The sequence below is a fragment of the Heterocephalus glaber genome, unplaced genomic scaffold (assembly GCF_053883595.1).
Source record: "Heterocephalus glaber isolate CG9 unplaced genomic scaffold, H.glaber_assembly_v1.0 deba00001481, whole genome shotgun sequence".
Taxonomy (NCBI): Eukaryota; Metazoa; Chordata; class Mammalia; order Rodentia; family Bathyergidae; genus Heterocephalus; species Heterocephalus glaber.
The window spans coordinates 55,970,643-55,997,219 of NW_028258317.1; the positions used below are offsets into that span (position 1 = coordinate 55,970,643).

Sequence of the window (26,577 nt, forward strand, 5' to 3'; positions counted from 1 at the left end):
GAAAAGCCCTCTAGGTGGTTTGCTGAGAATTGTAGGCCACTGGGTGAGCAAAAATTGCCTCCACAAAGGCAAAGCAGGCTGGATCTTTTGAAATGAGAAGACACCAAAAAACGTCTCAAAACCAGACTTTCAGATCATGTAAGGCAACCCCAAAGGGCAATGAGGTGGAACAGCCTGATACTCAACAACCTAGACTCCCTGGGTAACAAAAGAAAATCTGCAAACAATAAAGTCAGACATAATTTCTCAGATAACAACAGAGATTTTGTTCATAGTGCAAGATATGATTAATAATTCTAGAGCAGACAAAGATAAAAAATACAGTAGCTGAGTAACATGATGGTATCCCAGCAAAGGAAACAAATGGAATACATAAAACAGCTGCAAACAGATATCCAGAAGATTAAAAATTCCACTGAAAGTTTAGGCAACAGAATGAGCCAATGTGAGGAAAGAATATCAGATATAGAAGATAGGATTGCAGTTAGTAATTTAGTAATTAGTAATTTAGACCTCGAAAAAGAAAAAATTTTTTAAAATAGTAAGGGACCATGAGAAATCAATCTGGCAACTGCTAGATGATGCAAAGTAGAATAACATAAGATTGATTAGAGTTAATGAAGAAACAGGAGAGAGTGCAGATGACATAGAAAAGCTGTTCACAGACGTAATGGCAGAAAACTTCCCAAGCAAGGGAAAAGAACTTGATATACAGATAAATGAGGCATATAGGACTCCAACTAGCTCAGATAAAAAATCTACATCTAGGCATGAAACAGTTAAGATTCCAGAAACCCAACGGAAGAATAAAATTCTATAAGAAGTTAGAGAAAAGAAACAAATCACATACAAAGAAAAGCCCATCAGAACCACAGCAGTTCTCAACACAAACCTTCAAGGGAAGAAGAGCCTGGAGTGAAGTATTTCATGCCCTAAAAGAAAAAGACCTCCAACCCAGATTACTGTCCCCTGCAAAACTATCTTTTAAAATTGATGGAGAAATAAGATACTTTCATGACAAAGAGCACCTGAGGAGCTTCATGAATACCAAACCAGCACTCCAAAAAATTTTAGACAATATCCTGGGAAAAGACAATAAAAGTCAAAAGCCAAGGAAGCCTAGCAGAATAAATCCATCAGGCATTCATTACAAGAAATTAAGTACAAGGGTAGAGAAGCTAACAAAAAGGAGAAGTCATGAGATGGGTAAGTCAATACATATCAGTTACAACCATCAATGTTAATGGTCTCCATTCACAAATCAAAAGAAATAGACTGGAAGAATGTGTCAAGGAACAAGATCCAACAATATGCTGCATACAAGAATCACACTAAGCCAAAAATAAACTCATAGACTAAAAGCTCAAGGGTAGAAAACAATATTCCATGTAACAGGAACACACAAAAAAGCAGGAGTATCTATCTTATTGGCAGACAATCTAGATTTCAAACCAAAACTAATTAAGAGAGACAAAGAAGGTCATTACGTCCTGGTAAAGGGAATAATCCAAGAGGAATAGTCCAAGAGGAATATTCCAAGATGACAATCTTAAATATATATGCACCAAATATTAGTGCACCCAACTATATAAAACAAATATTAATGGACTTGAAAAACCAAATCACCACTAATACAGCTGTAGTGGGGGACCTTAATACCCCACTGTCACAAATAGATCATCTAGACAAAAAATCAACAAGGAAATACTACAATTGAATCAAACTTTTGAACAAATGGACTTAATTGATGTCTACAGAGTGTTCCATTCCACAAAATCAAAATACACATTCTTTGTAGGTGCACAGGGGTCATTCTCCAAAATAGACCACATTCTAGCTCATAGAACATGTTTAAGTAAATGCAAAGGAATGGAAATTATCTCATGTATATTATCAGACCACAGGGCAGTTAAATTGGAGATCAATAAGATTAGAAACTGAAAGAATTACACAAAAATAAAGGAAATTGAATAACACTCTTCTGAACTACCAATCTATGACAGAGAAAATTAAAGAAGAAAGCAGAAAGTTTCTGCAATTAAATGAAAATGGCAGTACAACATAGAGGAATCTATAGGACAAAATGAAAGCAGCACTAGGAGAGAAATTCATAGCAGTGAATGCCCATACTAGGAAAACAGAGCTAGCCCAAATAAACAACCTAATGCTGAACCTCAAGCTCCTAGAAAAAGAAGAGTAAGACAAAACCAAAGCTTGTACAAGGGAGGAAATTATAATGATCAGAGCAGAAATCAATGTAATGGAGACTAAGAGAACAATATAAAAAAATCAATGAATAGAATTGTTTTTTTGAAAGAATAAATAAAATTGACAAACCCTTAGCCAACCTTATAAAAAAAAAAGAAAAGGCTCAAATCCATTCAATTAGGAATAAAAAGGGTGAAATCACAACAGATCCAACTTCAAGAACTTATACACAAATAAAATGGAAAACACAGAAGAAATGGACAGATTCCTAGATACATATGAATTACCAAAATTGAACAGAGAAGATATAAAAATTTTAAAAATCCCAATTTCAGTCAGTGAAATTGAAAACATAGTTAAAAATTTATCTATAAAGCAAAGCCCAGGTCCTGATGGCTTCACGGCTGAATTCTACAACAAACTCAGGGAAGAGCTAATGCTACTACTTCTCAAACTCTTTAATGAAATTGAAAGGAAAGCAATACTCTCAAATTCATTCCTGGAAGCAAGCATTACTTTGATTCCAAAAGCAGTGAAAGACCCAACCAAAAAAGAGAACTACAGGGCAGTCACCCTAATGAACATAGACTCAAAAATCTTCAATAAGATACTGGCAAACAGAATACAGAAAATCACCAAGGAGATCATATACCCTGACCAAGTCAAATTCATTCTAGGGATGCAAGGATGATTCAACATATGTAAATCAATAAATGTAATACACTATATTAACAGAGCCAAGGACAAAACCAAATGATCACCTCAATAGATGCAGAAAAAGCACTCCACAAAATCCAACATGCATTCATGATAAAAACTGCACAGAAAATTAGAACAGATATTTCTATCTCAACCTGATAAAAGCCATCTATGAAAAACCAACAGCCAATATCACACTTAATGGTCAAAAACTGAAACCCTTCACACTAAAATCAGGAACAAGTCTAAGATGTCCACTATCACCACCCCTGTTCGATATAGTTTTGGAAACATTAGCCACAGCAATTAGACAAGAGAAAGAAATAAAAAGAATAAAGATAGGAAATGAAGAAATTAAATTGTCATTATTTGCAGATGACATGATACTCTATATAGAAGACCCGAATAACTCCACCAAAAGTCTTCTAGACTTAATAACCAAATTCAGTAGAGTAGCTGGATACAAGGTGAACACACAAAAATCAATAAATTTCCTGTACGCAAAAACAGACTCACTGAAAGAGGAACTGAAGTCACAACTCCCTTCACAATACCATCCAAAAAAAGAAATACTTAAGAATCATCTTAATGAAAGTAAGCAAAGACTTCTACTCTGAAAACTATAGCACTATGAAAAAAGAAATTGAAGAGGATATCAGAAAATGGAAAGACATCACTTGCTCCTCGGTAGGAAGAACCAATATAGCGAAAATGCTCTTACTTCCAAAACTGCTATAGAGATTTAATGCAATCCTAATTCAAATTCTAACAGCATACTTCACAGACCTTGAGAAGGCAATCCAAAAATTCATTTGAAACCCAAAGTGATCTAGAATAGCTAAAGCAATTCTAAGCAATAAAGACAAGGTAGGGGGGAGGTATCACAATCCCCAATTTAAAACTATACTGCAAAACTACTGTGATAAAAACATCATGGTACTGGCAAACAAACAGACCTGAGGACCAGTGAAACACATTAAAAGATGCAGAAACAACTTCAGACATATTCAGCCACCTCGTCTTTGACAAAGGAGCCAAACACCCTCACTGGAAGAAAGATAGCATCTTTAATAAATGGTGCTGGAAACATTGGGTTTCAAATTGCCAAAGAATAAAACTAGACCCATTCCTCTCACCATGCACTAAACTACAATCGAAATGGATTAAAGATCTAAATATTAAAACAGAAACAGTAAACCATCTGGAAGAGAGGTTAGGCAGAACGCTTGAAGACTTTGGCATAGGAAATGATTTCATGAACAAAACCTCAGTTGCATGTGAACTACCACAAAGAATCAACAAGTGGGATCTCTTCTTACTCAAAAGCTTCAGCACAGCAAGAGAAACCACCAACAGCATGAAGGGACAACCCACAATGTGTGAAAAAATTTTCACCTGCTGTTCCTCAGACAAAGGTCTACTATCTCAAATATATAAAGCACTTAAAAAAAAGTAGACCTCCCAAATTTAAAGATCCAGTCCAAAAATCAGCATCTGATATGAAAAAACATTTCGCAAAGAAGTAGAATTAGCAAATAAACATATTAAAAAATGTCCAACCTCACTAGTCATTTGAGAGATGCAAATGAAAACAACACTGAGATTCTACCTCACCACAGCAAGAATGACCATTATCATGAAATCAACCAATAACAAATGCTGGCATAGCTGTGGAGAAAAAGGAACCCTACTCTACTGTTGTTTGGAATGCAGAGTGGTGCAACCACTGTGGAAGTCAGTATGGAGGTACCTCAAAAACTAGGATTAGATGTCCCATTTGACCCAGCTATTCCCTTACTGGCTATCTTCCCAAAACAATTAAAAGAATCATACAACAGTGATATATGTGCACCTATGTTCATAGGAGCACAGTTGGTAATAACTAAAACTTGGAAACAGCCCAATTGCCCAACAACTGGAGACTGGATAAAGAAAATATGTTTTTCTTTTTACAAAATGGATTACTACTCAGCCATAAAGAATGATAAATTAGAGACATTTATAGCTAAATGAATGTGCATTGAGGTGATCCTCTTAAGTGAAATAAATAGGACAGGCATATGTAAATACTGAATAGTTTTTCTGGTGTGAGAAACTGAAAGTGTAAATAAGGATAAAAAGGCATACTAAATAATGTGAAACAGGAAGAAAAGGTCCAAAGGGGAAGGGGAATTGGGAGGAGTTGGGGAAAGGAGAGGAGGGAATGGAATTAATATGAGAAAAAAAATGGAAACAAAGTCTTTGTAAATAGGGAGGGGTGGAGGGGTTGAAGGGAGGGCAGGGGAAGGGGGAAAAAATAAGAACCAAGATAAATTATGGAAAAGTACAAATTTCCAATGGAGAATGTCATTATATTGCATACCTAAAATCTGCCAATAAAATTAGGAAAATTTTCTCTTTGGATCAAGGTAGGGTACATATAAATAAAACTGTTTATTTTCTAGATGTTGGAATTAAGCTTCTAAGCACTTACTGAGCATCAAATCACTAACTTGAGAATTTCTTTAGAAATATTTAAAATTTTCTCCCTAGTTTTCTTCATCTTAAAAGTTACTACATGTAAGAGTGAGTCCAAAAAGCAATGCTTGCTCTATTGGATAAGTGAATAGATAATCGTTCATAATATTCTTCTTTTAAATATCACTGTACCATTGACTGAAATATCACGTGTTCTATTGTACTTGGATCTTTTCATAATTAGCCCAGTTAGGTAAAACAATATAGATTTTTATTCAGGGTTGTATTCTGTCATCAGATTCTACTCTGTAACTTACATATGCTAAACAGAGTGGCTGATTTCTCCAGGAACATAAGTCCTGAACACCTTGTACTAACCAAAAGATGAGTTCATGGCAATGGTTATAATCACAGGACTGGACATCAAAATCACAATTTGTTTTTTCCAGTCTAACTCACTCATCACTTTTACTAGACTCAGCATAGCCCAAACTCAACTCATTTTGTGTTTCACTCTCAGGAACGAAACAACTGATTTTTTCTTCAAATTAAACATTAAAATTTCAATTATACTTTAACTGAAATGAAGGGAAGGAGGGCTCCTCTGAGTGCTACCAGAATTTCCTGGCGCATGTGAATCAGGATAGGCAAAACTCTGAAATGTCAAATGGCTTTTTTGGTGTTTACCACTGATTTACAAAGTAGAGGGTTAGGGGCTATGGTTCAGGAGAGTCTGAATGTGAGACCAAAGTTTTAAATCTAATCACCACATTGTGACTTCAGAATAGGGCAGCTATTGCAATAAATGTGCTCATATTTTACATAATTTTAACCTAACATAGTATATAGCTTCAGGCTGCCACTTTGAAGAAGTGAGCTAGCTATTCTACTACATTTATCATAGGAACACAGCATATCTTCTCCTTGATAGAAGAATATTCTAGTAGACATTTCTATCTGATATTAATCAAGACATGCAAGAATGACAGCTGTGATCAGACAAGATTAAATTATAATTCAGTAGAGGACTGAAGTGAAGTGGAAAAACTAAGTATGTTTGATCATCCGTACACACTGGCTTTTATTTTTTGTTTTTCCAATTTATTTCATTTGTTTGCAAGTCTGTCTAAAGGTTTTTCTTCTTTCTTTGAAGATACTTTGTGTGGTATAGAAAATAACCTCAGATTCTCTGTCATAGCATGGACATGAAGGAGAAATGACTGAAGGGATTATGCTTCAGTACCTTTGAGCTATCAACGTCTTTTTATTGCCGTGTGTGACCCAGCAATTTCATTGTCAAAGGCGGTGCACCTATCTCTGCACTACTAAAAACCCTCACTGTGTATGAAGGAGATTATTTACCATTTCTAAATGCAAACTAGCTCTTCCTTGTTTTTATGTCATATGCCTGGATAACATTTTGTTGACGTTATTAGTTCATGCTCATCAAATATTTAACTATAGTATGCAACATGTTGTACAGTATAGCTATGTATATTAACCATATAAGTATATATGTTGTATGTAATACTATAAGTACTCATCTGTTACATATTTCCCAATCTTCATGTGCTCTTGACTCCAGATTTTTTCAGGTGTTAGACTTCTTAATTTTGTGTGTAGTAGTTAAATGTGTGTCTATCTATTAATCTATCTATCTATATACTTATAGTTTTGAAAGTAAAGCATATTGTTACTGTGAGCACATATGAATCTTTCACACAAATTATATATATATATATATATATATATATAAAACATATGTAAAGAATACCCTATTTTTATACTTGTGTACAAAGTTACGAATCCTCACCATGGAAAATTATGGGCCATAGTCATATAAGGGGAATGAAGTGGTATAGGAATGTTATTTTCAAATGTGTGGATGGCTTTTATGCACAAAAAAGCCAAAAAGCAAATATGGCACCAATAGGCAGGATTTAAGCATTTATCTATTTTGGTGAGGGGAACGTATGGTACTATAGTCATCCTATTGTATAATAGATCTCTCAAATGATCTCCTCCTGTATGAGAGACACTTTGTGTCCTTTGACCAGCATCTCTCTGATCCTTATCCCCACCTCCCCACAAAGCCACTGCTAACCTCCATTTCACTCTCTGCCTTCTATGAGTTTGAGTCTTTCAGATTCTACCAACAGTTGAGAATTATTCACTATTTGTCTTTCTGTGCCTGACGCCCATCACTGAACATGTCCTCCAGGCTGATTCGTGTTACCACAAATGACAGGGTTTTTTTCCATGACTTCACGGCTGTGAAGCAAATCCCCGAAGATTGTTGAGCACCCAAGCCTGTGTTCGGCTGGACATTCTTGGCAGGACCAGTGGATCCCTTGCTATTTTTTAGTCTTAGTCCTATATAATTTAAACCTTCATCAGTAGCAGAAACAAAGGGTAACGTTTGCTGAGAAAGATGTTCAAGAGCTGATAATAGTAAGGGGGCAGATAGGACTCATAGGTAGACAGAAAACACAGGGAAACAAAGACAGCAGAGAGGAATGAGCCTTTACCTCCTCTTTGGCAATGCGCATCTCATCTGTCACATTGGAGAAAACTGTGGGCTGGATGAAGTAGCCTTTGTTCCCCCAGGGGCCTCCGCCCAATTCCAGTTTGGCTCCTTGTTTCTTCCCACTCTCAATGAGGCCGAGTATTTTATCATACTGCTCCTTGTCAATCTGTTTAAAATATCATGTGAAAAGGAATAAATACCAATTAGCCACTTACAAAGTTAATGCACTCCTGGGTCCGTTAATGAGGTCTAAATAGTCTAGGACATTGCTATTGAATTTAAAACTGAACCAAAACAGCTGGCAGAGGTTCAGAATCATTTTCAGGATACATTTATTTCTAATACATTTTCAGGAAAGAAATTTTGATATTTATACTTACTACCTACGGTTTTGTAAGGAAAGCGTATTGGCACTGTGAGCATTTATGAACCTTTCACATAAATGTCATTTATTCACTCCAGATGAAAAGTTAGTTTAGGATATTACACATTTACTGGGATACTGTAGTCCTAACTGAAATAAAGGGAGTGAAGGCAGAAAAGAGAGCTTGACTTTGACTTAATTGCACATGGCAGTTGGGAAGCTGATGCTTTTTCTCTTTAAGAAGACTCTTATACTGCATCTGTTTGGATCTCCCAACCTCCGATTGGTCCTGTCTGGCCTGGTGCCTGCCCTTGCAGACCACATTCTGACCACAGTCTGGGCTTCTCCCCAGCTCTGGTCTGTAGGTTGAATTCAATTTCTGGTCAGGCCCTGTTGTCATTTTCCTCCTTTGTTAAATGGGTCACAAGTAAGTATACAACAAGTATTACAGAAGTAAATATTAAAAAATAATAACACATCTACAAGGGGGGAAAGAGCTCAGAGTTCTGACTGGGAATATCAAAAGCACATACCTCTCCCCCATGCATGGGAGGAGGTGGCTGTTATCTCAGTTCGCATATTTACAGATTGAATGATTGAGTGACTCTTGGCTTCACATCACTGGTGAAGACTGCCTATCCCAAGTGCGGTGGGGCTAAGCATTAAAGGAAAAGCAAGCAATTCAGGAATAGCAATTTGGCCTGATTAGTTTTATTTCACCATAAATACAAACTTTCTTCAAAAAGTTTCAGATTAACCAAGGATAAACTTGGCTTTCATTTTGGACCGCAGTCACTGTTCAGTAATGCTTCCATTAACCAGGGGCTCTACTTTGAGGTGAATCATTGGCTCACGGGCTGGTCTACAAAATGTAACAGGTCATGACAGTTATAATCATCTCAAAGTTTATCATTTAGTCAGTTTGAATGTGTAAATTCTTTGATTCCTTAAGATTGATGGATTGAAAAAATAAATTGAAAAAAAACCTAGACATATCTCTCAAATTATTTGGAAACTACACATGAACAAGAGCAATGGGAGTAGATATATGCAGTCAATAACATACGTATACATCACACACACACAAGCACACACACACACATACACATAATTGTTTCCAAGGTATAAATACAGGCATGCATTTTCCATTTCCTTAATAGACATTTGAGCATACACAGTACTCTGAAGCAAGCACTCTGATAAATGCATTACATAGATGATCTCTTTTTAGCGCACAGTGATCTCTTCCATTTGTAGAGGGTGAAATAGAATCTGAGTAAATATATATATATATATATATATATATATATATATATATATATATGGACTCCAACAGATACTTTAAGATTGTATTCTTCAAAATGAGAAAATATCAATTTTCTTTAAAATGCTATTGGTCTTAAAGAAATATTTGGCAATTATTTTCTGTATAATTCTTTTGTTGTGATAATATATGAAGAAGATTCTATAACTATTTTTTTTAAAAAAAACCACCTCAGTTCCCTCAACCACCAAAGGATGAGGCACTAAGCTAAAGATTAGTGAGTGAGAGCTTCTCTTCCACAAGCATTTTCTTAAAACAGATGAAAAATTTAAGGGTAGTGGTCCCAGGGGCTTTTCAGTCCTTTGTTTCTTAAAGTTCCAATATACGTACTGATTGTACTTATGCAGTGCAACTTGTGATAAAACCCTATTCATAGACTGAGATTAAAGTCTTATATTACTCACTGGATTACCTATTTTAGACTCTTATCTTTAATTTCTTCTTCTTAAAAGTAATGAGGTATTTCTCTACATTTTTGGATGATGGTTCAATCGTGCAGACTCATTAGTGGACGAAAATGTTACCCAACTACTTCAATATTAATTATTTTAGATACTTTTCTCTTTTCTTTTTCTATCAATTAATAGAGCAGTTCTTTATCTTTTTATAGGTAGATAGACAGACAGACAGATATTTGAGAGAAAATGACAACAGAACACTTGGAATCCAATTTTTGTTTGCCACATGAGATAAATTTCAAATTGAATATATTTTTTTAATCCATTTGAGGATTTGATAAACATCATAGAATTGGGAATACTCATATGTAGTCATCAAACTCATAAGGAAATACAAAATATATTTCAATTAAAATTATAACTTTGCCAGTTTTGTAGGATGTTGAGCTGTCAATACTTGAAATTATGTAAGAACTGAGGCTTTACTGCTTGGATACTTAGGAGGAACAGGAAAATCCAAGACAGTTTTCTGAGTTACCTAGGAGGTAAAGCATGAGGTCAGAGAACCTGTCTTCCTTGTTCTTTTTGGCATTGCTTTGTTCCTATTTCAGTGCTCCTCAGGGTTTTGTCAATAGTAGTGTTCACAAAATGTTGGATAATTGGTTATTTTTGCTTAGCCAACTGGTCAAGAATAGTTTGGCTTCAAATCAATAGCATGGAACAGTCTATAATATCTAGTGTGAAAGAATGAAGTCTCCAATCTTACTGTGCAGTCTTTAGAGCACAATCAATCAATAGTGGCCCTCTTGGCACCGTGGGCCAGTTAATTCTTTGTCTCGGGGCTCTCCCATACCTTGTAAGGTGTTTAGCAGCATTGCTGATCTCTACTCACTAGATGCAAGTAGAACCACACCTTCCTACCAACTATCACAAGTTAAAATATCTCTAGACATGGCCAAAGATTGCCTAGGTAGGGAGACACAATTGCCCCTATTTGAGGATTACTACTCTAGTATGGGGCACCAAAGGGATAGAGGAAACTCAGAATCAAAGCTCCAAGATCTTAATAACAGATGACAAAGAATCTTGCAAGGAAGAGGGAAAGGTGATCTTTTATAAGACAGTCAGCTACTCTTCTTGATTATGCTTCTAAGTACACAAGAAAACCAGGGAATTCAGGGGAATGATTGGGATTTCTGAAAATCAGGATCTCCAAGGACATCTGCACTACCATTAGAAGATGAGTGTAACTGAGAAATGTGAAGAGAATTAAAGGGTGTTCTCACTGTCTGTATCTGTGGAATGTCAGATGAGAAGAAGGGCTAATGTTGAGGGAGAAATGAAAAGAATATACAGGAAAGTCCAAGTGGACAAAAATTTGTCCACAATGAAAAAATGTGTTTGAAGAAGGCAAGAAATCAATACTGTTTGTCAGTAGTCTCCATTTTTAATACTCAATGTGGCTCTTAAACCATTTCTAGACAGGAAAAATCAGCAACACAAAAACAAAGTGATTTCTTTCACCATTGATCAATTTTTAAATCACCAACTTGGTATAGTATTGTGACATAGGAAGTTGCAGAAAAAGAGAGGAAAGTTTACTGAGTCAAAAAAGGATACTTAGTTCCTGTCCCCTGAAATGCTGTTCTTTCTCTTGTACACTCACCTGAGGCCCATGATTTACACCTGGGGTCAGAGGATTTCCAAGGACATATTTCTTAGCCCGCTCAACACTCCTTTGAACAAACTCATCATAAATCGATTCTTCCACAAAAAGCCTGGATGCAGCTACACAGCATTGGCCCTGGTGGAAGAACAGGGCTCCGTGGGCATATTCTACAGCACTGTCCACTGAAAAAATCACATTAAAGAATAAATCTTACCTAAAGAGTACATAATTTATATATTTTTCTCAGAGCCAATATAGTGATAAAGAAAAATAATGAGTTGGGTAATCAAACATGGGCCCTATACATTCCATCTCTTAAAATTCAGATGATAAATTAATCTTTGTGATCCTTCATTTACTATGAAAATAATGGCAATAAATAGAATCTGCAAAAATGGGGTTACTATCCTAACTTTAATATGGATGTCACTAAAATGCGAATTTCATCCTGTTTAAATAACATTACAATAATTTGCGTAAATATTTCCATTTCTAAATCGATTCCTGTGAATATTTCTTTAAGATGTCAGGTTTTAAGTAGTTAAGAAAGAAAATGTGAAATATGCTTTGTCTGAAAGTAATTTTGAATCATTCTTAAATATCAATTAAAAAATTGATCCTTCTGAAAAATAACTACAACAAACCCCCCCAAAAAATTCACTCATAGAAACACTTATCCTATCTTATGTTCTTATTTTGGGAAAAGTATTTTCAAGACCTATCTAAAAGTATATCACCTTATTTCATATATGCCTATAATCTCTTATCTACTCAGGTGGCAGATTCTTCCTAGGTTTTTTCTTTTTCTTTTTTTTTAAATTAAATTCTTTTATTGGTACATTGTAGGTATACAACACAATTACATTTCTCACTGGGAATTGTACCTTTACATAATGCATCTTGGTTCTTATTTTTTCCCCATTCCTAGCCCTCCCTTCACCCTCTCCACCCTTCCCTATTTGCAAAGACTTTATTTCCATTTTTTCCATTTCTCATCATTTTGCCTTTCCCTTCTTTCCTTTCACCTGCCCCTCCCACTACCCCTACCCCTTTGGACCATTTCTTCCTATTTTACATTATCGATTATTCATTCTAATCATTGCTACATTTTAGGTATACAATATAATGACATTCATCATTGGAAATTTGCACCTTTACATAGTCTCTCTTGGTTCTTATTTTTCACCCTTGCCCAGCCCTCCCTTCAACCCCTCTATTCCTCCCTATTTACAAAGATTTTGTTCCTATTTTTCCATTTTCTCATATTAATCCCATTCCCTTCTATCCTTTCCCCTAGCCCTCCCACTTCCTTCCCCTTTGCCCCTTTTCTTCCTATTTCACATTACCTATTATACATTTATTCCTTAGTTACACTTTCAGTTTCTCACACTAGAGAAACTATTTGGTATTTATACATGTGTGCCCTATTTATTTCACTTAAGAGTATCACCTCAATGTGCATCCACTTAGCTATAAATGTCTCTAATTTCTCATTTTTTATGGCTGAGTAGTACTCCATTTTATTAAAAAAAACCCACATTTTCTTTATCCAGTCTGCAGTGGTTGGGCATTTGGGCTGTTTCCATGTTTTAGCTATTACAAACTGTGCTGCTATGAACATGGGTGCACATATATCACTGTGGTATGATTCTTTTAATTCTTTGGGGAAGATCCCCAGCAGTGGAATAGCGGGGTCAAATGAGACTTCCAGTCCTAGTTCTTTGAGTTATCTCCATACTGATTTCCATAATGGTAGCACCAGTCTACACTCCCACCAGCAGTGGAGCAGGGTTCCTCTTTCCCCACAGCCCTGCCAGCATTTGTTATTGGTTGATTTCATGTTAGCAGCCATTCTTTGTGGAGTGAAGTGGAATCTCAGCATTGTTTTCATTTGCATCTCTCGAATGACCAGTGATGTTGAACATTTTTTCATGCATTTATTTGCTATTTCTACTTCTTTGTCTGAGAAATGTCTGTTCATTTCAGATGCCCATTTTCAGATTGGGTCTTTAAATTTGGGAGGTCTGATCTTTTTAAGTTCTTTATAGATTCGAGATAGTAGACCTTTGTCTGAGGAAGAGCAGGTGAAGATTTTTTCCCACATTGTGGGTTGTCTCTTCACCCTGCTGGTGGTTTCTCTTGCTGTGCAGAAGCCTTTTAATAAGAAGAGATCCCACTTGTTGATTGTTTGTGCTAGTTCACGGGCAACTGAGGTTTTGTTGATAAAATCTTTTCCTACACAGATGTCTTCAAGGATTCTATCTAACCTCTGTTCCAACTGGTTTAGAGTTTCTATTTTAATATTTAGATCTTTAATCCATTTTGATTTTAGTTTAGTGCATGGTGAGAGATACAGGTCTAGTTTTAATCTTTGGCAAGTTGAAGCCCAATTTTTCCAGCAGAATTTATTAAAGAGGCTATCTTTCCTCCAGTGAGGGTGTTTCGCTCCTTTATCAAAGATGAGATGGCTGAGTGTGTCTGGCATTGTTCCTGCATCTTCTAATCTGTTCCACTGGTCCTCAAGTCTGTTTCTTTGCCAGTACCATGCTGTTTTTATCACAGTAGCTTTGTAGTAGAGTTGCAGGTTGGGGATTGTGATACCCCCTGCCATCTCTCTGTTACCTAGAATTGCTTTTGCTATTCTGGGTCTCTTCTTGTTCCAAATGAATTTTTGGATTGTTTTCTCAAGGTCTATGAAGTATGCTGCTGGGATCTCAATTAGAATTGCATTAAATCTATATAGCAGTTTTGGAAATATGGCCATTTTCACTCTATTAATCCTTCCTACCCAGGAGCACGGGATGTCTGTCCATTTTCTGATATCATCTTCAATCTCTCTTTTCAGAGTGCTATAGTTTTCAGAGAAGAGGTCTTTGATATATTTCATTATGTTGATTCCTGGGTATTTCAGTTTTTTGGATGCTATTGGGAAAGGAATTATTTGCCCTATTTCTCTCTCAGTGAGTCTGTGATTCGTGTAGAGGAAAGTTATTGATTTTTGTGTGTTGGCATTGTAACCAGATACTTGACTGTATTTGGTTATTAAGTCTAGAAGACTTTTGGTGGAGTTCTTGGGGTCTTCTATATAGAGTATCATGTCATCTGCAAATAATGACAATTGGACTTCTTCATTTCCTATCTTTATTCCTTTTATTTCTTTCTCTTGTCTAATTGCCGTGGCTAATGTTTCCAGAACTATATTGAACAAGAGTGGTGATAGTGGACATCCTTGTCTTGTTCCTGATTTTAGCATGAAGGATTTCAGTTTTTCATCATTTAGTATGATATTGGCTGTTGGTTTTTCATAGGTGGCTTCTATCAGTTTGAGGTAGAGACCATCTATTCCAATTTTTTGTAGGGTTTTTGTCATAAATGCATGTTGGATTTTGTCAAATGCTTTTTCTGTGTCTATGGAGATAATCATACGGTTTTTGTCCTTGGCTCTATTGATATAGTGTATTACATTGATTGATTTGTGTATATTGAACCACGCCTGCATCCCTGGGATGAATCCCACTTGATCAGGGTGTATGATCTTCTTGATGATCTTCTGCAATCTGTTTGCCATTATCTTATTAAGGATTTTTGCATTTATGTTCATTAGTGAGATTGGCCTATAGTTCTCTTTTTCAGTTGGGTCTTTCTCTGCTTTGGGGATCAAGGTGATGTTTGCTTCCAGGAATGAATTTGGGAGTATTGCTCCCCTTTCAATTTCACTGAAGAGTTTCAACAGTAGTGGCAGCAGTTCCTCTCTAAATGTCTTGTAGAATTCAGCAGTGAAGCCATCAGGGCCCGGGCTTTTCTTAGTTGATAAGTTTTTAATTACATTTTCAATTTCATTGGTTGATATTGGGTTGTTCAAAATTTTTAGGTCTTCTTCATTCAGCTTTAGTAATTCATATGTATCTAGGAATCTGTCCATTTCTTCTGTGTTGTCCATCTTATTGGCGTACAGGTTCTGGAAGTAGGTATTGATGATCCTCTGGATTTCTGCTAGGTCTGTTGTAATTTCACCCTTTTCATTCCTAATTGCTTGGATTTGGGCCTTTTCTTTTCTTTTTCTGACAAGGTTGCCTAAGGGTTTGTCAATTTTGTTGATTGTTTCGAAGAACTAACTCTTGGCTTCATTGATTTTTTGTATGATTCTCTTAGTCTCCATTGCATTGATTTCTCCTCTGATCTTTATAATTTCCTCCCTTGTATGAGCTTTGGGTTTGTCCTGCTCTTCTTTTTCTAGAAGCTTGAGGTTCAGCATCAGGTTGTTTAATTGGGCTCATTCTGTTTTCCTAATATACATATTCACTGCTATGAATTTCCCTCCTAAGACTGCTTTCATTGTGTCCCATAGATTCTGATATGTTGTATTGTCATTGTCATTTAATTGAAGGGACTGTCTGATTTCTTCTTTAATTTCCTCTGTGATGCATTGGTTATTCAGATGTGTGTTGTTCCATTTCCATGTGTTTATGAAATATTTTGAGTTTCTTTTGCTATGGATCTCCAATTTCATCTCACTATGGTCTGATAATATACAGGGGATAACTTCAATTCCTTTGCACTTACTTAAACATGTTCTATGTGTGAGTATGTGGTCTATTTTGGAGAATGACCCATGTGCAGTTGAGAAGAATGTGTATTCTGATTTTGTGGGGTGGAACACTCTGTAAACATCTGTTAAGTTCATTTGTTCAAGAGTTCGATTGAGTTCTAGTATTTCATTACTTATTTTTAGTCTAGTTGATCTATCTATTTGTGACAGTGGGGTGTTGAGGTCCCCCACTACAATTGTATTAGTGCATATATGACTTTTCATGTCTGTTAGTATTTGTTTTATATGGTTGGGTGCACTAGTGTTTGGTGCATAGATATTTATGATTGTCATCTCTTCCTCTTGGATTCTTCCCTTTACAAGGATGTAGTGTCCTTCTTTGTCTCTCTTAATCAGTGTTGGTTTGAAATCCACTTGATCTGCCAAGAGAATAGCTACTCCTGCTTTTTTGGGGGCTCCTCTCTCATGGAGCATTGTTTTCCACCCTTTACCTTTCAGTCTATGAGTTTCCTTTTGAATTAAGTGTGTTTCTTGCATGAAACATATTGTTGGATTTTGCTTCTTGACCCATTCTACCAGTCTATTTCTTTTGATTGGTGAATTGAGACCATTATCGTTGATGGTTATAACTGAAACATACTGACTTGTCATTGCCATGACTTTTTCTTTTTGTTCGGTTCTCCCCCTTGACATTTAATTTCTTGTCATGCCAGATGGGTTCATTCTGCTTTGCTTCCTGGGGTTGTGATCCTCAATGTCTGTTCCTAGGCTATTGTGTAAAATTCTTTGGAGTGCTGGTTTGGTATTCACAAAGTTCCTAAGGTGCTCTTTGTCATGAAAGTATCTTATTTCTCCATCCATTTTGAAAGAGAGTTTTGCAGGTACATCAATCTGGGTTGGAATTTGTTTTCTTTTAGGGCTTGGAATATGTCACTCCAAGCTCTTCTTGCCTTGATGGTTTGTGTTGAGAAGTCTGCTGTGATTCTGATGGGCTTTCCTTTGTATGTGATTTGTTTCTTTTCTCTGACTGCTTGTAGTAGTTTTTTCTTCTGTTGAGTTTCTGGAATCTTAACAATTATATACCTATGTGTAGATTTTTTTTTGATCAAGGCTATTTGGAGTCCTATATGCCTCACTTATCTGTATGTCAAGTTCTTTTCCCCTGCTTGGGAAGTTTTCTGCCATTATTTCTGTGAAGAGATTTTTTATGTCATCTGCACTCTCTCCTGTTTCTTCATTGAGCCCAATCAGTCTTATGTTATTCTTCTTTGCATCATCTAGCAGCTGCTGGATTGATTTCTCATGTTCCCTTAGAATTTTGAAGCAATTTTTCTTTCCCTGGTCACTAATTGCAGTCTCATCGTCTATATCTGAAATTCTGTCCTCACATTGGCTCATTCTGCTGTGTAGACTTTCAATGGAGTTTTTCATGTCCTGGAAATCTATTTGCATCTGTTTTATGGATTTCATTTGTTTCTTATGTTGAGATTCCATCATGTTCCTCAGCTCCACTCTATATTTATTAATCATGTCTTGCACTAGGGGCACAATTTCTCCTCTTATCTGAGAGAGTATTTCTGATTTCATTTTTTCCAGATCCCCTTTTGTTGCCAGTTCAGTGGGTCCAGGTGGTTGAGTATCAGAGTGTTCCATGTCATTTTCCTTTGGGGCTGCTGTAGGTGATCTGGAAGTCTTGTTTTGAGAGTTATTTAAGTGTTTTCTCATTTTGACTGGGGTGGGGTCTGTTAGTGCCTGCACGGATTACCTCCTCTGAGCTGGGTGAGGTGGGACAGGGACCAGGAGCAGTGGTAAGGATGGTGACCCAAAAGCCCTTTCCTGTGGGCTGGGAGCAGCGGGAGGTATGGTGGCCAGGAAGCCCCTTCCTCTGGTCCAGAAGCCGTGGGATGGCGGCTCAGAAGCCCCTTCCTCTGGGCCAGGAGCAGCGGGATAGAAGGTGGCCCAAAAGCCCTTTCCTCTGGGCTGGGAGCAGAGGGAGGGATGGTGACCAGGAAGTCCCTTTTTCTGGACCAGGAGCAGTGGGACCACAGCTCAGAAGCCCCTACCTCTGGGCCTGGGAGCAACGGGAGTCAGTACCTTGGTCTGGTGGTCTGGTGTCCTCTGCGTCTTTGTAGTGTGGAACCAGGTTGCTGCCTGTCTGCAGCAGGGTGATTTTGCATCTTCCATGCAACTCGGGACCTCGGTAGTGTGTGCTCAGACTTGCCTGTCTGCAGTGGGCTGATTCAGTGTGTTCTGTGAGACTGGGGACCTCGGTAGGGCATGGGCAGACCTGCCTGTCTGCAGTGGGGTGATTCGGCATCTTCCAAGGGACTCAGGACCTTGGTAGGGTGTGCACAGACCTGCCTGTCTGCAGCAGGCTGATTTGGTGTGTTCCGTGTGACTCAGGACCTCTGTAGGGTGTGGGCAGACCTGCCTGTCTGCAGCGGGGTGATTCCCTCCCTAGGTTTTTTCATTAGTGGATCTTTCAAAGGAATAATCTAATTTTTTTTGCATTTTAAATTTCTAAATGCTGAAGGTCCAGTTCAACATTATAGCAATTAAGTGTGAATTTGTGAACTAAGCATACAAGCTTAAGTTTTATCAGAAACAGTTGATTGACAGGCTTCAAATATTGGGAATATTGTCCTATTTTAGAATGTGTACTAAGACAGTGCATTCTAAAAACTTCACTTAAGATCATAAAAGTCAGTTCATGAACTATTTGCTCATAACAATATTGCAAGAGTTTAAGAAAGAATTAGAAGAATGTCTGAACACCTACTTCTGCTAATTAAGTCTTGTTTGTGAGTAAATTGGGGGTTCTATTTGGTAATCAGAATGAACCAAAACATCATATTGTGGGGTCACATCATAATTGCAGAGTTAAGTATGTATGTGAACTGAACTGTCCTTGATAGAAGAAAATAGGAACTGTGTAAGCAGGTTTAATTTTCTTCCAACCATCTCAATTAATGAGTGTGATCCAGGGTGAAGGAAGATGACAAATGTAAAACTGCTGTCTCCTTAGTGTTTCAGGTCCAACGTATCTGAGGTTTCTCATTATGCTTGACACAGTGCCAATAATTGAACATTCAAATTATTAAAAATACATCTTGCCTCGCTCCTAAATGCAATACATTTATATTATTCAAGGTTCAGCAGAGGAAACAGCAATCTATTCCAAACCATGAAGAAACAGTATCTGTGATTAACTTATCTATGTGTTCTAACTTTAGGACCATTTAAAAATTTTCAAGAATAATTCTGGACTCAGATGAATTCCTTACATTTTGAAGCAAACCTGTTTGTGAAATTCAAGTTCACTGTATGGTGTTATCAGACACCAGAAAGGATGAAGGTGCCAGGCTAGCAAAGGTGGATTCTACTCACAGTCAGCATCAGGAAACACAATGCAAGGGCTCTTCCCCCCCAGCTCCAGGGTGACCCTCTTCAGATTGCTCTTCCCAGAAGCTTCTGTGATTATTTTGCCAACCTGAAATGAAGCATTGCAAAGGAGCAGATTTACTATGTACTCATGAAGACGGGTTTAACATTTTACATTTATATGATGTTTGTGGCATCATTACATTTTATTTGGAAGAAACACTGAGGCATTTTTTCACAACTGGCATCTGGGATTTTAAAAGGTCCCCCAAGCAAGTATATAGACACAAAGATAAATCAGAAAAACATTCATGGGCAACACAGAAGAGATATAGAATGTGATAATAGTCTTGCTGAGTGTAATTAGACAGGATGTTACTTTTCATTTTAATCCGAACTTCATCTTGAGATTTATTGGATGCATCGTGACTCAGCCTGTAGTTACTTATTTGACGTTTCATCCATCCCTCTACTGACATTCATAGAACTCTATCCAGTCAACTGCCTTATTCTCCACATCTTGAACCTCGTCTTTCTTCTCATTATATATCCATCACCACCTGGATCGCATCCAAGTCCTACCCTTAGTGGGGTTCAGCTGATATTTTAACTCCTCCTAGAATCGTTTTATCAAGAGTCTGGGTAGACATAAGCTTTTGTTCTTCTGGTCTCCCAGTGAACCACGTGAAGACTTTTTCAGAGTTGGCTTCAATTTGTTTTTTTTTTTTTGTTTTTTTTTTTTACAGAATTTAATTTTATCTTTATGAAGTATTCTGAAATCAAGGACGGTAGGTAATACATGCATTAGGCACATTCAACAGAAGACTTTTACAATGGTTTACGTTTCTTTTTTATTTATTCCTTGAAACTGCCCGTATTGTGGGTTTTTCATGGGTGAAATATGAAACTGAGCAGATTCTTTTTTTCTACAAAATTATGGTATAAACTTGCTCAATTTTCTATCTTATTGCTTATAAACCTTACAGGTGCACAGTTTGTAAAATAAACTCCTTAAGGACTGAATGTGTAGAGCATGCTGCAAGGTATGAGAGATAACTAAAAATGAGCATATATAACTACATCTGGACCAACACAGTACTGAATGTTGGCAAACATTTATCACAACACAGGGAAAAATTAATGAAAGGAGATACAGTTCAGTCCATAGAGGGTTAAATAGAAACCCTAATATATTATTGTTTCTAACCATCCATCCTACATTACAGTGCTTGAAAACAAGGTCAAAAGTCTGGCACAGAAAGTTACACACATTTGTTCAGTACTCATCAGAAACACAGCTGCTTTTGAAATCAAAGTACTTGGTTAATAACTGAATAGCATTTTGTTTCAAAAAGGAACCCCACCTCCAGTGGGTTTTCTGGTTAACTTGGCTAGTTAGTTAGTTTAGTTCTCAAAGATGGCATCAGAATTTTCTGTGAGCGCACAGATGGTACCAGTTTCATCAAAATCAAAGGCAAAAGAACTTAACGGTTATGATGGCAAATGAGTTTGTGCAGTAAGAGTTGACAAGTATTTCAATAGTTAACTCTAGATGAGGATGCCTTTAGTGGCCACAGTTTAAGAAAGTCAGCAGCAAGTTAAATACTGTACTAGTGTTCAACTCTGAAATCATTCAAACTATAAAGAGCATTCTATTTTAGCATCTTTAGCTTGCCTTCCCAATCTATGTGACAAATGCAATGGAACTTGTAAAAACATGTTGAGTCACAAGCTCAGCTTCTATGCCTATCTTGAGAAATTGTACAGAAGCGTGAGAAAAGAAGATATACTTCTAAAACAGAATTTAAAAATCAAATATACTGTAAATAATCATTCTCCTTTCCACAGAATCTCTGTATGGCTAAATGGCCAACATATCTAATAATGCCATCATCAGTGGAGGAATATACTGTACTATAAGAGGAGGGCAAGACTCTCAGATATACACTTTTAAGTATAAAACGATTCTCAAAACCATGAAGAAGATTTTTTTCAAAGGAGCTGACAAAAATAACTACTGATGAATAATAAAGCTACAATAGATATGACCTCACTCTTCGGTCTGTGATATGAGAATGGCATAAAATAGACGGGGGAAATGCCAATATCGGTACATTCCTGGATTTTCCAAAAAAAAAGAAAACAGGAAAAGGGTTTACAGGCTAACATTTCAATTATCTTATTAGAAGAAACACAAAAACTAAAATGATATAAACACTTAAAAGCACAAAAGTTCATTTTAATAAAGCCATGAACTTGAAAACTTATTTTGACCTGTAAGCTGAATAAGGAATAGTTTGTTCTTCAAAAAGCATCTCATTTGTTAATGGTTAATTTAATATGATTTCTTAACTAAATACAAAATCAAGAAATGTAGGTACTTGTGGCCCACTTTAAAAAAAAAAAAAATCAAGCAGCACTGAGAAAACCTTCACACTAAACAAAAAGCACTGTGTAATGACTGCTTCCGGGACTCAACAGAGAAGAAATACTACTCAAATAAGCAAGTCTCCAAGTAATAGCCAGTGAGCAGTTACCACAAAGAAATATAAGGCCACAATGCATTCTGCCCTGATCACTGAAACCAATTTAAGGTGTGAGGCAGGATGAGATTACCCCGAGGAATAACTGGAGCAGATTTGAAAAGAAAAGGCTATTTATAGTACAATGCAGCCTGGGTGATTAAAAAGGCTTGCAGTAGGAGAAAACTGCAGTAACTTTGATTTAACCACCTCACGTGTTTTACAAATGACTTTCCCTTTGAAAACTGAGGAAAAGGCAATTTAAAGATATGAGGAAAAGTATTTACAGTGGCATAGTTTAAATGAAGGAGTGAGTGATGAACATAGCAAAGTTGAAAAAAAAATGCCTCTAATAAATGATTTTTAAAGTCTATTAAAGGAAACTCAAAACAGCCCAGGACACCAGTAAGACACTGGGAACACTGGAGAAGTTACAGTTTTGCATTCTTAAGGTACTTGTGCCTCCTGTTTTATGGGACAGTAAAAGCTTACCACAATCTAGAGGTAGTTTTTACTCTAAGAAGGATGATTGTATCACTGAACTGTGTCCTGTAATGTTACACACACGGTTCCTATACTAATGTTGCTCAATGAGTTTGCTGCAATTTCTAAGAAACTGAACAAAGGCATAATTATCACAGTGTGGGAATGGAAGCAAAACTGGCAAGATGAGCACGCAAGACTATGCACAGCCCTGAATGTAACCAAATCTTAACTGAAAGGAGAACGAACACACACTTCCTAAGTGGCGGACATTTGTGGAGATACTCAGTACCGGGGAGGAGAGAACAAAAGAGGCAAAAGAAAAATGGAAATATAAGTTACATTTCCATTTTTATAAACTTCCAACCATCTCTCCCTAAGGTACTGTCTTCCAGCTATTCTACTTGACCACCTACCTAATAAAAGCATTTTATGTTTTAAGATTACAATGATGTTCTGGCCTAGGCAAAAAACCAAAACAAAAACAACAAGTAACAATAATACAACATATTTTGCTGAGATTTTCCTCATTCTACTGGAAGGGCACCATCTACCACTTTGTAGCAAATACTTCTCATGATATTTTTTTAACATTTGCCAACAAGGCAGAAGACACCTTGCTGAATGAAATCACTGGAGCATTCCAAGTTAACAAAAACAAAGAAAAACACCAAAGTTTAACTTACACATAATACAAGTTATGTACAACATTAGGAGGAAGGGAAAACTGAAGTAATCCTGGAACACACAAATGTCTTATGTATGGGAAAGGGGAGAGGACACTTCAAATACCAACATATTCTGTGCCATTAACTCATTAATGACTACATGGCCACACTGAATTCCATTTGAATGTTACAACTTCTTGGATTACCACTATAAATACATTTTTTTTTTAAAAAAAGGAAAACACAAATAACTGCCAACAGTGACTAAAGAAGGAGACTAAGTTAACGTACATTGCATGTATTGCAGGCAAGGCAGAGGCATTGTCTTTAAAGCTTTTGCACAGACTTCATATAATCTTAAAAAACATATGCAGGCCTTTACAAGATTTGACTTGCTGAAATCAGAACAATTTTAACTCAAGAAAAGTCATAAGACTTCAGCTTTAAAAAAAAGTTCCAGCCTTAGACCAAAAGAACCTGGAAGGATATGGTAATTTATTAAACAAGCATGGTCAAGCTTGGAACCTGAATGTACTTCAGAGCAAAAGCTCAAAGAGGGCGGGGAGAAAAACCTATTTGGTAACAAGACGTACTATATACTGTGATATAAAAAAAGGTATGGTGAAAATGTACCTTTTACTAATAAAGCTTATATAAGTTCCTTGGTCCGTAAAAACTATGTTAATTTGTGTCTTCTAGTTTGCTTAACTTTTATACCAGCCACGTATCTATTTTTTGCTCATTTAAACAAAACCAAAGACAAACCAACCAAACAATAACAAAAAAACAGCTGAAAAACTCAATCTCCAATAGTTTGTACATGGGTTTTGTTTTGTTTTACTGTGGCTTCTGCATCTCAAGTCAGCACTTGCAGGTAACGGGGTTTTTGAATAGTATCACTTGGTATGAAAAAGTTTTTCCAAGAAACCACAAAAAATTGTTCATTTTTTTCTCTCCTTTTTTTGACAACTTTTTGCTGCACCCAGGTCAGTTTAAGTCCTAGCAAAAAGACAGTGGTTAGGACACCACAGTTGCTGTAGATGATGTAACGCTGGTTGAATTTGTGCTGGTGTTTGTGTAACTCCCCTCACTGTTTGTGTTTGACTCGTTGGTGGGCACTTGGCTTGAGCTGGTTCGAAGGATGGCTCCCGTGGCACTGCAGTGCGGCCTCGACCCTGGCTCTGGCGTGTAGGTAAAGGTAAGGCTGGTGGAATAAATGATCCCATCATTGTGGACCAAAGTTACTGGAACCTGGACTGGCTGCTGGACCCACCTCCAACCTCCTCGGAATGCAAAAATGTCTGGGACCACACAGAGCATGCTCTCTCCACATCTGTACATAGTTTCAGCTTCTACATCCCCAAACCATACTCGTAAATTTGGAGTGAAATTCTGTCTTGTAAGTTCAAGCATGGCTACATCCCCTCTGCCATTCAACTGAAGACCTTCTACCACAGGCACAGGGGTAACTGGGGCAAGGACAGGGCCCATCCCTTCGTAAAATGTATACTCTGCCTTATCTGTGCTAATGATTGTCCACGAAGAAGCTCCATCATTTATCATCTCTTTATTTGGTTCTTTCAGGCATGGAGTGGCCTGAAATTGAATTACTCTTTCTTGAGAAAGGCACAAGTACATTCTTTCTGTATCCTTAAGGTAAAATGCACATTTATGTAGTTGTGACACAGGATTGTCTGCATCCAATAATGCTGTCTACTTATCAACTTTCCTAACTATCAATCTTGGGAGTGCCATGCCAGTAACTGAACACACAAGTTTGACTGTTTGTCCGTAATGGATGTAACTCGAACTGTGAATTCTTCTCCTTCTGATTCATCATCATCCAAGAGATGAATGTAAAATGCTCCCCACTGTTGTGAATTGGCATGGAAATTACCTCCTTCTACATGCAAGTATCTGGTACTAACTGTCTGGGATCGAAGTCGATTAAACAAAGCCACCTTTGTTCCTGAGGCAATGCATAAGTCAGCATTTTGCAATGACTGCTTCTTTTTGGAAGGTTTGGAGATGACTTTTATCCGCTTGCTGAGAACACACCAATGTCATCACTGTTGCCATAGAACATTTTTACAGACAACATGAAGTGTTTTCTCTTGTCTGAATCAGATATGTATAATGTCTTGGCTGTGCAATAGTCCTTTCTTTCCAAGTTCAGCTGCTGCATTTCTTGGTCACTATTTTCTATTTCAATAAATGCACATGGTTGAGACCCTTGCTTAGAACAACCATCGCGTTCCACTTGCTCTTTTTTTTTCTTCCATCCACTGCCCATAAGATAAACACAAGGCGGAGGGCAAAAAACCCTTTTTTCATTTCCATATGACTTCTGTGCAACTTCTGCATGAAGAATGAGTACTATTTGATACCCTCACTCTTTTAAATAATTTCACATAGCTTCCATAGTATTTGCTACTATCCTCAGTTTCAGGCATCCATGGGTTCATCTTAGAACCTATCCTCTGTGATATGAGGGGACCATTGTACTTGGTTCTTTAAAAAAAGATGTTTGTTCATCCTAGTGAGTCGTTTAGGTGGAGGCCGCTCACCAAACTTCCCTGTCACAACAGGCGCCATCCTCCACAAACTCTCCTTCAAACTGTATTAGTTGTATATGTATACATTTGCATAAAGTTGCTAAGGAGGCTGTCCACTCCTTGGTAGCCATGACAAAGTCCTATCACTGGATACCTGTCCTCAGTAGTGTTTATCACGGTGGTTTCATGTAACTGTTCTCTCTCCCTCCCTTTCCTTCCACCTCCTCCCTCACTTCTCCGCCACACATGGTTTTTGAGAGTGAGGTTAGAAGAAAGATATTAGATTGGTGCATTGGTGCTCTGTGGTATTACTTCAGTTAGCTGGACTCCTACTCTTCTGGTTTCTTCTTGAATGCTACTTGCCTCTACTCAGACAAAGATAACTGTTTCCTTTTGTTTTTCCTTCTTTGTGGATCATGTCCCATCAAATTATTTGCTATCGTCATTTTGTTTTCTACAGTATAAAACCTGGCCTATTTATTTTTATTGACACCTTGATCCACTAAAAGGATCTTTGCCTTTCTCTTTTATATAATAACTTTATTTGGCTTTTTTATTATTTGAATTTCTTTTCCTACTCTCTCTGTTAGATTTTAATAAAAAGTTCCTATTTCTATTTAAAAAAAGATAAATTGTGCATTTACTTTCAATGCAGTTGCTGAAGTAACTGGTGCTGTGCCTTACAGAACAGAGTATTAGTGAATCTGCTCAAAAATTTCATGGGACTCAGTCAATCTCCTACAAGTAGATTAATAAAGCTAAACTAGGTGTAG

The 26,577-nt window shown here is 37.0% G+C and overlaps 1 protein-coding gene and 1 pseudogene across 2 annotated transcripts in view; both read right to left on the reverse strand.

The window, feature by feature from the left end:
* The window catches only part of LOC101697212 (aldehyde dehydrogenase 1A1), a 68,777-nt gene that overhangs the window by 11,376 nt on the left and 30,824 nt on the right, over positions 1-26,577 (reverse strand). For both annotated transcript variants that reach the window (XR_015440122.1, XM_087184106.1), the window contains exons 8-10: positions 19,583-19,685; positions 11,644-11,828; positions 7,893-8,057 (exon numbers count right to left, since the gene is read on the reverse strand). Coding sequence is in view for 1 of the 2 variants with exons in the window: in XM_087184106.1 (XP_087040232.1) it covers positions 7,893-8,057; positions 11,644-11,828; positions 19,583-19,685 (453 nt within the window). In the remaining variant the exon portion in view is untranslated. The remainder of the gene's footprint in view (positions 1-7,892; positions 8,058-11,643; positions 11,829-19,582; positions 19,686-26,577) is intronic.
* LOC101705853 (recombining binding protein suppressor of hairless-like) lies at positions 24,135-25,983 on the reverse strand (annotated as a pseudogene).